The 14,283-nt window shown below is 50.2% G+C and overlaps 1 protein-coding gene across 10 annotated transcripts in view; it reads left to right on the top strand.

Annotated features, from left to right (window-relative positions):
- LOC113488546 (von Willebrand factor A domain-containing protein 5A-like) overlaps positions 1–13,408 on the top strand; it is a 15,193-nt gene extending 1,785 nt beyond the window's left edge. For 3 of the 10 annotated variants that reach the window (XM_026863790.1, XM_026863792.1, XM_026863791.1), the window contains 17 exons: positions 2,005–2,073; positions 3,441–3,688; positions 3,801–4,023; positions 4,408–4,547; positions 4,680–4,794; positions 4,960–5,087; positions 5,232–5,320; positions 5,572–5,716; positions 6,132–6,214; positions 6,690–6,795; positions 6,991–7,155; positions 7,449–7,552; positions 7,800–7,978; positions 8,522–8,728; positions 11,983–12,206; positions 12,521–12,644; positions 12,807–13,408. In XM_026863790.1, coding sequence (XP_026719591.1) covers positions 2,031–2,073; positions 3,441–3,688; positions 3,801–4,023; positions 4,408–4,547; positions 4,680–4,794; positions 4,960–5,087; positions 5,232–5,320; positions 5,572–5,716; positions 6,132–6,214; positions 6,690–6,795; positions 6,991–7,155; positions 7,449–7,552; positions 7,800–7,978; positions 8,522–8,728; positions 11,983–12,206; positions 12,521–12,644; positions 12,807–12,886 — 2,403 coding nt within the window. In that variant the 5' untranslated portion in view covers positions 2,005–2,030 and the 3' untranslated portion in view covers positions 12,887–13,408. Of the gene's footprint in view, positions 1–2,004; positions 2,074–3,440; positions 3,689–3,800; positions 4,024–4,407; positions 4,548–4,679; positions 4,795–4,959; positions 5,088–5,231; positions 5,321–5,571; positions 5,717–6,131; positions 6,215–6,689; positions 6,796–6,990; positions 7,156–7,448; positions 7,553–7,799; positions 8,023–8,393; positions 8,729–8,794; positions 10,827–11,580; positions 11,648–11,982; positions 12,207–12,520; positions 12,645–12,806 lie in introns of those variants that run through there. The other 7 variants (XM_026863793.1, XR_003399950.1, XR_003399949.1 and 4 more) reach the window with 7 other exon arrangements.
- Positions 13,409–14,283: the final 875 nt, after the last annotated feature.

Genomic DNA, 14,283 nt, shown 5'->3' with positions numbered 1-14,283 from the left:
CCGGGACCCCCTTGCGCTGCTGCGCCTGCAGCTCACCCGGGGCTGCAGCTTCAGCTCCAAACGTCCCCGGGTCCGCTCCCAGCACGTTGGCAACCACCAAGCACAGCACACGTTCTCCTCGCCCTACCCCGCGTTGCTTGAGGCACTTTAGTGCTTCGGCTGGGCTGGAACATTCAGATAATTCCTCCTCGCTTTCCCATTTCACCAGGAAAACCACCTGGGCCAAGTGTGTGGTGACTGCCTCCGCGGCTGTGTGCCGGGACCAGCCAGGCTCTCAGTCCGCAGCGTCCTCATTATCCTTTCCCCAGAAAAGTGTTTCTTACTGGGCCCCACGGGCTGTGCCAAATCCTGTGCCCCAGGCGGTGGGTACTGGTCCGCCATGATCCCAGAGGAAAGACATTCAGCTTCTGCAAAGCATACTTTGGAATGACATTGCTTAGAGCTGACACTATAAAGGAAGAGAGAACAGCAGAGGTAATTTCACACCCCCTCAGATGCCGGGAAACTCGGGTTGTGCACCATCGAACAGGCCTCTAATCAGCACAGAGTGCATTACAATGCACATGTTCCAGAGCTGCCTCTGATCCAGTGAGCTGCCTGGGGTTACCCTGCGGCCCTGGGATTATGTGCAGCGCAGCACAGACCTGAGGGTCGAGCTGTATGTGCAGCGCGGTGCAGTCCTGGCCTCCTTGGGTTAACTGCGATGTGGACCACTAACTCTTCGATGTACAATGGTCCCCCCAACGGGATCACCTACAGCAGAGAATGCACATCCCTCCTTCCCTTCCTCATTCTATCTCAGCTCACACCCCCCTCACTCCTCATTCATTCCTTTGCCCCATTCTCACCCCCTCTTTCTGTGTGCAATGGCAAACCCCCTTGCAGAAGTTTAGAAGTTAATCTGAATGTATCTATTTTAAATACGTACAATACCGTAATACTCTTGGACTGAATCTGACTATTGTGCTAGGAGGAAGAGGCCCTTCTTCATGTTTAAATTGAGGGGTGAGATTCAATTGTTGAAATGCGGGTGGCTAGTGTCATTTCAAATGTCCTGTCATTTCTAAGATAGATACGTGACACCAATACGTACAGCACAGCTACAGGAGACAGCTAGACTGGGCGTCTTCACCTTTGCAAGGACCACTCACCTGTGCTTGGGCTCCTCACTGCAAACGGCCCTCCTGTCCAATGTTTTGACAACAGAGTTAAGGCTCTACTCAGTCTTGGAAGAGTTCAGACCACTGACCTATGCACAGACCTGATGGTTTAGGGGCCTCCTTGACAGATGAGTCACAAACCAGGCACTTCTTATCGCCCCTCCCTCACATTCCACACAGCTGCATTTACTCATCAATGCCTCCAATATTCTCCCTCCCCCCACTTCCCTGGATGTGCATCCATGCATCCCAACTGTAAATTCATTCGTCCATTCCCCTCCCCAGATCCCCATATGGCCATTGTTTTTCTGCCATTCGCTCACTCTTACTGCCACAAAATACAGCCCTCTCCAACTATCCAGCTACACCACTCTCCTCACACAGATCCAGGTGTTTCTCCACCCATTCTCCCAGACCATGCTTTGCCTGCTCAGTCCAACCTTCTGCCCATTTCTCCCTCTGTCAACACTGGTACCGGTGTCCTCCAGGTGCAGCAATCACTGCTCAGGCCCCAACTCACGCTGTGCCTTGTCTCTCAGGCTGTGGCCCACCATTGCTCCCACCTTCCCTGTGCTCTAATCTGAATTAAGCACCACCCCCACACTGAACCAGAAGGCATTTCTGACACCTGCAATTCCCATTCCAGGCTGTGTCCTACTAATCTGCTCTGAGGCTGGTGAGAGAGGAGCAAAAAGGATCTGACGTGGGATGTGAAGAAGTAAAGAGTCACCCTGGCCCATGTTGGGGGGAGTGTGTGTCTATGTCTTGGAGGAAGGGAAGATGGAGGTGCCCAGTTTTCTTTCTCAAGGTCCTCATAGCTCACTTTATGCTCTTTTGCACACAGAAGCTGTCTTCAACCACAGAGTCAAGATGAGGAAAAGTGGCATCCTGAGAAAACAGTATATCTCTAGGGGTGAGTTGGGGCCAGAAGGGTGGCATCTGTGAGCAGTGGGGAAGATTTAGCTGGGAGAATAGTGTGGGAAGAAACTGATCTCTTGGGTGATCAGTCAGGGAGTCAAATCTCACCATGTTCTGGGATCTCAGGGACATGGACCGTAGTCAGCCTTCATTATTCTGGCTGGCGTAGCAGAAGGTATTTTTGTGTGATTCATCTCATGCAAAGTGCTGACGGCTTTCCAGGAAACCATCACAAAGTGGGAGGATAATGCAGAAGAGATGTCTGCTACTGTGGGATGGGGGGGCAACACTCCTCAGTGCCATGGCATTATATCATCACTTGGTGTGTCATGATACCTAGGCACATCACTTGATTGGTGAGCTGCATCGTCCCCTCCGGGTGAACTGTACCATCTTCTGTACACCATCCCCTTCCAAGACATTACAGAAACCCCAGTAAAGGTCTTACACCTTCCTTTGCTAAGTGTAACTCCATTCCTACTAGAGCGTTACACCAGTCTTTACTAAGACACTACTCCAACACATTTTACCATTAAGCTTGATGATGCACCACTGATGCCAAACCTTGCCCGAGAATGCTCTTCATTTCAAACCAAGGGCAAAGGTATGGAGAAGGTTGCCTTTCCACTGAGGGGGCTGTCATAGCAGGCAGAGAGGTCACCAAATCCATCTTCCAACCAAATTCAGATTTACACATTGTTGGCCTTAGATAAACCAAACCCTGCAAGTATGACAGGTGAGAAGGGGAGGTCAGCAAGAAACGTCTCTGCTGCTGACAATGAAAAGGAGATGAGGTGACTTCCTGTGACTCTACCTTTGATGCCTTGTGAAATGCCCTTTGTATGGTCCCCCTTCCCTTCCAGTAGTCCAAAATGAGCAGTATATCTGCTTGAGCTGAAAATCGAGCTCAACTCTTGGAGCATTAGTCTCATAGCAGGTGGTGGGACCTGCTCCTAACTCTGGGATACGGTCTGAGGGTTTGAGGAGCTTCAGGGAACCTCCTGCCATTTGCATGAAGCTCTATTGTGGGACCATCTTAGGCTATATGCTGTGGGACAGACAGACCGCTCTTAATGCCATGGTAGGCCTGAACTAAGATGTAGCATGGCACAGTTGGGTGATCTGAGGGCACAGCTGCCATGTGCATTGAGCTGAAAGGGACTTAGTGTGCTGAGGAACTGTGGTCTAAGGGAAACATGTTGGCAGCCTCCGGGACCTTTCATTGCTATTTGTCAGCTTCTGCAACTGGCATTCCTGTGACAGGTTTGGGCACGCAACTCTTTCCCACTACAAGTAGATGCCCCAGATTTAAAGTTTCCTATGGGCAGCCGGGGAGTTTGACAGCTGCTGTGTCTTCCTCAGGCTTCTTCCAGAGGAGAGTATGGTTCTTTTCTTCCCATTCTGAAGTGAAGCTGGAAACTGTGACAGTAAATGTAACCATCCAAGACTTTGTGGCTGATGTGGCGTCTCAGCTGTTTTTCCGCAATGTTCAGGAAGTTTCTAAGGAGACGATGTTCATCTTTCCTGTGAACTCTGACACTGTTGTACACACCTTCTATGCTACCACGGGGGACACTCGTATTGAAGCGATGCTCTGGGAGAAGGAGGAGGTACTGGGATTGCTGTGGGAAGGGGTGGACCACGGGTTGGGATGAAGGGTGGAGGTGAGAGGATGAAATCCTCTGGAGACCACAGTGACACACCTTTCTCCCTTTGTGACAGGCCCAGCAGCTGTGCAAAGCCACTTTAGGCATGGAGAATTTAAGATACCTGCAGGATCAGTGCGATCTTTGGGGCCCTGTGTTTGCTTGTTTCCTGGGGACCCTGCCTCCTAAAGCAGAGGTGGCCATCAGCTTGTGCTATGTCCAGGAGCTGCCACTGCAGCCTGGTGGAGCTGCCCAGTTCTGCTGGCCAAGTCAGCTGTTTCCTCGGATCAACTACCTCAGTGAGTGATCCCCCGGGTGTATCCCCCAGGGAGGAACACACTGCTCCCCAGTAGTCCTCTGGGGGTACCCCTGTATCCGCACAAGTGCTTCAGTGAGAGAATCTGAATATTCCCCCTTGCACCTCACAGTCAGGAACCCCACAAGTGTCCTTATATATCCTACAGCAAGAGATCCCCCCACATCCCTACACAAACCACAGTGTGAGTCTGGATTCACCACCACCACCACCCACACCCACCTTCCCCCCCAGCACCACAGTGAGGACATCTCAGATGTCACATTTCCCCTCTACCAACAAGTCACAGTGCCCCGCCACAGCTGTCTGCTGCTCTGGGGTCTCTTCTTTCACTTTCTCACACCTCCTTATATCTTCATCAATTCAGGCTTGCTCTGTGGGGAAGAGATATCCGAAAATCTGCACTTCAGCATCTGTCTGAAGTCAGCCCATGGTGTGTCCCATATAGCCATTAACACCAGCCACACTCCTCTGGAATATACGGCTCCAGATCAGACATCTGCTGAGGTATGGCCCTGCCAGATGTGAGAGTCCCAAAGTGGGAGAGAAGGGAAGGGTCTGCAGCCTGATGATGCTCCTTAGGACTTCTCAATCCTTTCATTTGCTTCTCTTTCCTCTCCACACCCTACTTGTCCTCAGTTCTCCTTGAAATCGTCACCCTGGATGGAGGGTAGTCTGAACTTACTGGTGTATTACAAAGGGTCTCCCACTCTCAGTGCCGTGGTGGAGAGGCAAGATCCCAAAGCCCCACCTGGTGAGTGAGGTTGGTGGAAGTAAGCATTAGGGAGAGGGTGTCAGGGAGACTGGGGGGATCTGCGGGGCTTCTCAGGCAATAGGTCAGAGATGAGGACAAACGCAAAGAGACGGGGAAGGGGGCTCCAATCTAAAAATCCTCCTTGTTTCCCCCCATGCACTGCAGGGTCTCTGCTGGGAGACCCTGTGGTGATGGTGACACTGATGCCCAACATTCCCGAGACGGTGCCCAGTCCAGGCCAGCTTGGGGAATTCCTCTTTCTGATGGATCGCAGCCTCTTCCAGGATGCACAGGTACCACTGGAGGAGGTCTTCAGGGGGGATTTTCCATAGCACTTATGCCCAGTTGGTGGGCATAGAGGCAAACTACTTCATGTGGGCAGATGTTCTGCTTAGCTTCCCGATCTGAGCTCTGCCCATGCCTTCATCTGTCCCCAGAACACACTGCTTTTCCTCCTCAAGAGTTTGCCTCTGGGCTGTTACTTCAACATCTACACTTTTGGGGCCACTTTCAAAGCCTTCTATCCGTGAGTTGGGGGTGATTATGGAGGGGTAAGTAGAGTATGACTTTTGCAAGTGGAACTATGGGACAGGCTCTTGCTGGAGGGCAGCTATGGGGCAGGATCTGTTGGGGGCCGTGAGAGGGTAAGTCAGTGCTCTTTTCAAGGTGCTTCTGTAGCACTTGGAGTGAGGTGGGGCTTTGCTATGGCGTGGCCATGTGAGGGTAGCTGTGGGCCACGTTCTTCCCCCCTCTGACACTCTGGGTGCCCTCTCACAGGCAGAGTGTGGAATACACGCAGGAAAGCATGGACAATGCAATGGGGCGCATCTCCTCCATCTGCCCTGATCTGGGGGGCTGTGACCTGCTGGGCCTCCTAAGGTCTATCTACAGCACTCCTCTCCTTCATGGGCATCCCCGCCAGGTATCAGGGGCCAAAGAGTTATGGGGAGGGGAATGGGTGTAAACAGTGGGGTAAAGGTAGAGATCAGGCCTCAGGGTGAGATATCCTACTGCTGCTAACACCAGGAGTTGGCATGTGGGGGGCATCCTTATGGCAGAAAGTGACACCATCTTTGGGGTGGGCAGCTTGGGAGAGCTTCTGTGGAATTTGTCTGCACTTGGGGAAGGCACATCTGCCCTGTGGAGTGCCTCTGTGCTAAGAGGTGTCCTGCTGTTAATGAAAGGAGGCACACAATGTCTTTTCCTGTTTCAAGGCCAGCGGGCATGAGAGGGTAAGGGAGCAAACTGGGGAGGCTGCCTGCACTCTAGGAGGGTGTTTTTCCTCCACAGGGGTGCCCAGGCCTCTCAATCTTTGATTCCCCTCCTCTCTCCCTCAGCTTTTCATCTTCATCCAAAGGAAGATCTCCAATGAAGAGGAAGCTGTCATGGCTGAGGTCTACCGTTACCGGGACCACCACCGGTAACGAGAGAGTCCTGTTTCTGTCCCCCAACATGCTAACTCACAACCTTCCTCTCCCCCTGACTGTCGGAGTCCTTCAAACATTCTTCCAGACCCTAGTCTTCCTCCGATCTTCTCTTTACATCGATGGAACTTCAGTAACACCCCCACCCCCCCGTGCTTGCCTTACTTCACTATGACTAATACTCTTCATCTAGTGGCTTCCTCTCCGAATCTGCCTCTGCTCTTCTCAGCACTTTTTCTTTTCATCCTCACCATGCAATACCTCAATGCACTCTGCTACCCAAACCCCATTCTCACAGTCTCATCTGGCAACATCTCTCAGCCTGGAGGGAACAGGAAAACTCTGAGAGACTTTTCATTTCTATGATTAGAAGCATCTCTACCTCTCCAGACGTTGTCATTTGTACCATTCTTGTCCTTTGTGCCTCTCACCTTTGCCCCATTTCTAACCTCCCCCTCTTTTCCTGTACAGGTGTTTCTGTTTTCCTACTAACAACTTCAAACTTTCCCAGGCCATGGCCCTGGAGACAAAAGGTGAATGTGTGTGCATCCACTCTAGGATGGACATGACATCTGAGGTAATGACCCAGGTGCCTGGGCTTCCAGCACCACCCCCCCCCCCCCCTTATTCAGTGCCTCCCGTGGCTCTCCTAAACATGCAAGGCAATCCAAATCCACCATCCACTCCAACTGGGAGATGCCCTCCAACTTCCCCCCACCCAGAAGTGGGAGGGAACCCAAGTGGTCTGTGCTCTCTGTTTCCCCCTCCCCAGGCAGTGAAATGTCTGCAGCGGGCTCTGCAGCCTACAGCTAGTGGGATCTCACTACATTGGGACCTTCCATCTGGCCTGGAGGTGTCAACAATCAGAAAAGCTCCTGAGGTGATATTCCAGGGACACCAGCGCTCCATCTATGCCCAGATCCATGGGCAAGCACAGGTGAGAGTGATCCAGAAACCAATTGCACTGGGGCAGGGCTTTCTGGAAGGTAAGGGGCTCACTCCCTCTTTCATCTTCCCAGCACTGGAAGTCCTTCACCTCTGTTAGATTTTGGAGAGACCACTATCATCAAGGCTCTGTGAACCCTGTCCTTTCCCCCAGAGACACCGGTGCCTCTGTTCTGACCATGGGCATCTGCTACCTTAGTAGAGCAGGGATGGAATCTAAGTAGCCCGGCTGCCTGTGCCCAGCAGATAAACTTTTCTGTCTGACTCTTTCCCTTGTTTCACCAGGATGCAGAGGTGGATGAGGGAGCTGTGACGCTTCAGTATCATGTGGGCAGTGAGTCCTTCAGTTACACACTGAGGTTCTCACTGTCCCCATCATCAGACGACAGGTGAGAGGGTAACACACTTGCCCATGAGCTACAGCGGCATTGGCAAGGTCTGGAGGAGGGACAGCGGGTCTCTTTCACTTGCATCCTTCACACTGTAGCCTGAGGTGGGAAGAGAATCTCGTCCCCTCTGCCCTGATCTTGGGAGAGGACCTGCGTGACCATTACCACACTGCCCCCTCCTCTTTACTCCATGTATCCCATGTCCCTTCCAGAGGTGGAACCAAGGACTAACTCCGTGTCCCTGCAGGTTGCCTGTGCACCGCATGGCCATGATGCACCTGCTGTGGAAACTGGCCTGGGAGGGGACAAGCAGGACAAAGGATATCTTGCACAGCGCAGTTAAGTCCAGCCTCAGCCTGGGAGTTCCATCCCCCTTCACATCCAGTGTGGCAGTACGCATGACACAGAGGGATGCCCAGCACCGTGGTAAGGCTGGAAACGGTGGGGGTAGGACTAGGAGGAGAAAGTGGGTGTGTTGGTTTAAGCCCTGCCGGGACCGGGGACCACGTTGCCATTGTCCATCCTCCACCCTCGGACACAAGTAGGGCACAAACCCCGGGTTAAATAAGAAGAAATTGAATACAATAGTGTAATAAACTTTCTGAACAACAACAGTAGCGATGATAACAACAGTAAACAGTAATAACAGTAAACAAGACAAAAGATATACAGAGGAATACTGCAATGGTTATGGACAGCCCACCATGTGCTCCCCCCACCAAAGCCACAAAGGAAAAAGTTCCCGTGCTCCCGCGCCCGGATCTTATGTCAGCATGGTATGAATAACCAGCTGGAGATCTCTCTCTGCTGGGGAAACTTAACCCTATCCTAGCTGAACCAGGACAGCGGCACTTGTTGGTCTGATGCCTCCTCACCATCTGCAGCCCCCTATCCTGTGGGCCCGACCACCCTTTTGCCTGTCTCTAAGACCCATGTGTCTAACCCCTGTCTACCTGTCTCTATTCCCAGATTCTTTGCCTCCAGACTCCTCCATGTTGTTGTCTCCCTCTTCCAACCTGGTTCCCTGCCAGCTGCTCTGGTTGCATGGCTTCATGCCTGTGTGGTTCGATTCCACCAAGTTTTGGATGCTCCAGAAGTGCCAGTTCTGCCTTGAGATGCTTGGTCACAAAGCCCCTGACACGGAGGCACTCACTCCGCTTTCAGCATCCTGTAAAGGTAAGGAGAAACTTCATAGTTGAGCATTCTCCAACTGTGTTGGACTAGTGTGAACTCTACTTTCAGCATTTATCTTCTCACCAGACTTCCTGATTGTCGTTGTGGTGCTGGGATGGATGGAATGACAGAAAAAGCAAACTCCTGCATCTCAGCTCTGGGCTGGAAACTCAGAATCAAATGCCTTAATACTTCCCTGAAGTAACCTTATCCTTGTCTTTAACAATCCTTAACTCCATACTCAAACACTAAGTTTGTCACAAAATATCTTCACGGATCTTTAGCTTTATCCTCATATAGTTCAGCAAAAACGAGCCAGCTGCAGAGGCCTTGCCATTTGCACAGCAGTTTCCAGGGTTCCTCTCCTTCCAGCCTTCTGCATCTACAGGTCTGATGATAAGGAGAATTTGGGACATTGTCAAAGGCCGTGCTAAAGTCATCTCATCTGAGAAGTGATCTCATCTGAGAGTGCCAGTGATCTCATCTGAGAAGGCAGTGAGCTTGCTCAGGCAAGATTTACTTTTGATAAGCCCATACGGGATGGTCCTTCTAGGAGGATTTGCTCCATAGTCTTCCTAGGGCCTCAGGGGAGGCTGAGCAGCCTGTAGGTCCCTGAACGTTTTTTTCCCTTCTTGAAGACGGGCGAGATGTCTGACTGTTTTCCAGTCATCAGGTTCCTCTCACAGTTGCCATGATATTCTGAAGATGAAAAAGTCACTACCTTGCGGTAGCATCAGCCGACTCCTTTGGCACCAACCTACATGCTTCCTAACTGCCGCCTTCTACTGTGGGTACTGCTTCACTCACACAGAATCTGCTGGGAGACTCAGTAACATGGTAGACCTGAGGGAAAACATTACCAGTGAAAACTGAGCCCAAAAAGTTTGAGACGATGACAGCCTTTTCCACATCCTTTGTCACAGAGTCCCCTGCACCACTGAGCAAGATGTCCACACTTGCCCTAGGCTTCCTTTTGCTGTCAGTGCGCTTAGAGATGCCTTTCCTGTTGTCTTTACCTCCCTGACAAATTTCAATTCCAGCGGCACTTTTGTGTTTGTAACTCCATTTCTATATGACTGGGCAATGTCTCTGTATTGCTTGCAAGTAGTCTGTCTCCACTTCCACCTTTGCATACCTGCTTTTTGTGTTTGATCGGACTGAGGAACGCTGTGTCCATCTATGCTGGTCTTCTGGCAAGCTTCCTTGAATTTCTGCCACTGGACTGGACCATCTTTGATCTGGAGGATTGGATCCTGGAAGATCAAGCTATGCTGGACCCTTTGGCCTCCAGAAATTTCCTACAGGATCTTGAACAAGGCAAAATCCATTCTTCTGAAGTCCAGGAGTTGTACTTCTGATGTTTGTCTTGCTCACTTCTCTCAGGATCGTAATCTCCAGTCTCATGATTGCTTCAGCTAACGCTGCCCTTGACCTTCACATCTTCAACCAAGTTCCTCCCTGTTTGTGAATAGCAGGTCTCTCCTGGCTGGTTCATCAGGCACCAGCATCACAAAATATGCTTCAGGACATAACAGCAGCCTCCTGGATTTCTTGCACCCGGACAGATTGCCTCTGTATACCCTGATTTTGGAACAGCCTTTGACATGCTGCCAGGCTCCTTATCATCAAACTGATGAGATATTGGCTTGGTTAAGTGAACAATAAGGCTGGTGGGAAATTGGCTAGGCTGCTGGGCTCAAGCAGCAGTTCCCAGCAGTTCAGAGTCTAGCTGGCGGCCAAACACCAGTGCAACTCCAGAGGGATCTCTCATGGTCACAGTACTGTTTTTAACGTCTTCATTAATGACGTGAACATTAATGAACAGTACTCTCCCAGCACATTTATGAACAGTACCAAATTGGGAACAGCTGGTACGTGGTCAGTACAGTGGAGGGCAGTGAGAATGGCCTGACAGGACCCACGTGACATTCAATAAATCAAATGCAAAATCTTGCATCAGGAATGGATCAGGAATGGAATAACCCTGTGAAACAATACAGGCCTGGGGCATGCACACTCCAGGAAGCAGCTGTACAGCAAAGGATCTTGGGATCCTAGTGGACAAATACTTGAACACAAGTCAAAGAAAGCCAAGTGCATCCTGGGCTGTATTAGTGAGAGCGTAGCCACTGGGTGCAGGAAGGTGATCCTTCCTCTCGATTCAGCACTGTTTGCTGGTCTGCATCAGGGCATATGGTGTTCAGCTTCTGCTTCCATTACAAGAAAGACCCTGACATACTGGAACAAATCTCATGGAGGGCCAGAAAAATGAGTGGGCTGAGCACATGGCACATGAGGAGAGTCAGAGCAAGTTGGGTTTGTTCAGCTTTAAGAAGAGCATATCCTATATCTGTCTACCACTGGCTGACTGGAGGAAATTAGAAAGAAGCCAGAGACAGACTCTTCTTGGAAGTGCAAGGCATTAGGGTAAAAGGCAACAGACGCAAGTTGGAACATGGGAAATGCTGATTGGGTATGAGGAAAATGTTTTTGTTTGTTTGTTTGTTTGTTTTTTGTGGGGTTTTTTTAATCATAAAGATAATAAAAAACTGTTGGAATGTCCCTCCTTAGAGCTATTCAAGACTGACTACACAGGTACCTGAGCAAGCTGTTCTAATAAGATTTGCTTTGAACAGGGATTTGGATGAGATGACTTCCAGAGGTCCCTTCCAACCTCTGTATAACTTTAGGCCAGACCTAGTGACCCCTTGTTTGGTCCAACTACTCTATGCCCAAGTGCTTCTTTTTCTGCCCATAAAAGCTCTTAAATCTGCTCCAGAACTGAGCCATGCCTGGGACTATAAATCCCTTGTGCTCTGCCTGACCCTCCTCATCTTGACTCTCTTGTGATCCAGCGCTGCTGTAGCTCCAAAGAGGTCTTACGTCTTGGAATGTGGAAAGGAAGAGCTCATGCTGAGGCTGGTGAGTTTAAGAGTGGATGATGGAGAAGGACCCCTGTGGGGCCCTCAGCAGTGAACATGAGCCATAAAGTGGCAGGAAAGAATAATATTAATGATAATCATGGGAGGAATTAAAGGTGTTCAGAGAGAATTATGTTGGGTAAACTAGAGCATATAGGACAGATTTTAGGAGAGTTACAAGGGACTGGGAAGATCTGAGGATGCTCTGGGAGGTCTGGAAAATATCAGAAAGTCCAGAGAGGATGGAGGACTGTTAACTATATCTGGAGATGGCAGAATTTGAGGTTATTAGCCATTGCCCCTCTCATGAGCTGTGTGACTATTTCTCTCTTCCAGAGCGGGACTCTCCTCCTGAAGAGCAGCTGATGGAAGAGCTGCCAGCATTTAACATCCGTTGGGAGTGGACAATTTCACCACTGTCATCAAGACTGTGTGACTTCTCTGGGCTCAGGGTAGTGGTGGCACTCCAGAAAGCAAATGGCTCCTGGGCCCTCACCGCAGCCCTGGCTTCTGCCTTGGGGCTCAGCAAGGATGATGTTGAGGGACGAAGGGCCAGTGAAGTAAGCAGATATGGGGCAGGAGTGGGGCATTTGTCATGAGCTGAACCTTCCTCTGCTCCAGGTTTCCAGTCTGAGCTGAACTGAGAGGAAGAGATCCAAGCAGTGGAGGTATAGAGCCTCTCCGCTTGTCGAGGGGGGGTGTGCAGGATGTGGGATGGAATCAGCAGGGACACCTGGGAACTTTCCAGTTTTGAGCATGTCAGAAGCTTAGAGAGTTTGTGTGTATGTGTGGAGATGTTACTTTTTCCACATGCTGGTTTAGGTCTGATCTGTCTTTCTATTTCTTCCCCTTGATTGTTTTGTTTTCCCCCCAGGATATGCAGCCAACTGCCTGGGCCACAGTTTTGGCTTTAGTCTGGTTGCACCGGTATAAATGGAAAGTATCTTGGTCAGAGCTTCTGGAGGGCAAAGCTTGTATGTGGCTGCGGGACCAAGCTGGTAAGAAGATTTTGGTGGGAGGAGTGGCTTTGGGTCTTTCTCACCAAATCCGCAGCTGACACCCATTGACCTTTGTTCCTCCTTCCCAGTGCTCCTGTAAGGCACACACTGTATTCCCTTAGTGAGTTGTGGTCTCCCTGTACTTTTTCTCTCTGCTTGCAGAGGTCCAGCTGCATGAATGTCTGGAGGCAGCAAATTCCCTGTTCGGCTGCTTTGTGGAGCCCACCATCTTCCGGATGTGAACGTACCCTGCTACTGGGGGTGGGCAAGAAGCTGCCTGGGAACACAGCCAGGACAGCTGACCCCAACTGGCCACAGGGATTAACATCGTGCCCTTGTGGGACAGAGTGAGAGAGCGGCTGGGTGGGTGTTTAATTACTGTCCAGGGCCAGCCCACCGCACCTGGCTCGTGCACACATTTGCTGTTTACCATAATGTAAGAGTTCCCACTGCATTCTGAAAAATAACCCCAAATCCGTATACTAAACTGCTTCATTTTTCCACACTGTGCTTCTGTCTGAGGTCTACCCAAATAGCCATCTGCTCAAAATACCAGACCTCTGGGAGAAAAATCCTGCTCAGATACTACAGAAAAACACCTTCTTCATGAATCTGTCTGTCTGTGTCTATCTATGCCTACCTACCTACCTCTGTACCTTTATTTCTGTTTTCCGTAGAAATGTAAGAGCAATGTTATTTGGTTTTGCAGGCATTAATTCACTCATCCTCACAACCTAGATGACTTTTTTTTTTTTTTTTTTTTTTTTTTTTTTTAAAAAATTTTTTTTTTTTTTCAAAAAAGGGTTTGTCAAATAGAAGGTGTATTTTATTGTATCACTGCAGTGCCTGTGATAGGCTCCCAGTGCCATTACAGCTGCTCTGGGGTATCTGAAACACCTGCCAGGTAGGAGGCAGGATATAAAGGACTGATTTTCTGAGGTGACAGCTGGAGTGTGAGGGGAATACATTGTGGCATGGGATTCAGGAGCCTAAATATGGATGTCTAGTGCTGTTTATGATGTTCTAGGCTTTTCAAGTGTCTTGGGTTTACATGGCAATGTTTTGATAGTGGGGAGGCTCAGGGGTGACCTCTGTGGGAAAAGATTGCCCTGCACCAGTCACAGGTGGTTCCAAAACAGACCGACCCACTGCTGAGCCAATCAGCAAAGCTGGTGGCATCCCTGTAAAAACGTATTTAAGAAAAGGTGAAAATTGCCACACAGTCAGAGCAGGAAGGGAAGAAAGAGAGAGAACAGCAGTACAAAGAGCAAGGTGAGAGGGAAAGGAGAAGGAATTTCCCTGCAGCCCATGGTGGAGCAGATATTCACGCTGCAGCCCCTGGAGGATCCTGTGCTGGAGCAGATGGATGTTTGCTAAAGGAATTGCAGCCCATGGAGAGGACCCACTCTGCAGCAGCAGAAGAGCGTGAGGAGGAAGAAGCACCAGAGAGAAACTGCTCTGTATTGATCATAGCCTTCTATCCTCCACCCCCCCTGTACAGATGGTGGGTGGAACGAAGAGGAAGAGCCAGGAGTGAAGGAGTGAAGCTGAGCCTGGGAATAAGGACACATGGGTGGAGGGCGTTTTAGTTTTTGTCTTTGTGTCTCACCATTCTGCTCTATTTCCAATTGTCAATAAA

Source organism: Athene cunicularia, assembly GCF_003259725.1.
Source record: "Athene cunicularia isolate RWA chromosome 24 unlocalized genomic scaffold, athCun1 chr24_part1, whole genome shotgun sequence".
Lineage (NCBI taxonomy): Eukaryota > Metazoa > Chordata > Aves > Strigiformes > Strigidae > Athene > Athene cunicularia.
The sequence above is the reverse complement of the archived record's forward strand: the minus strand, read 5'-3'. Positions and strand labels throughout refer to the sequence as shown.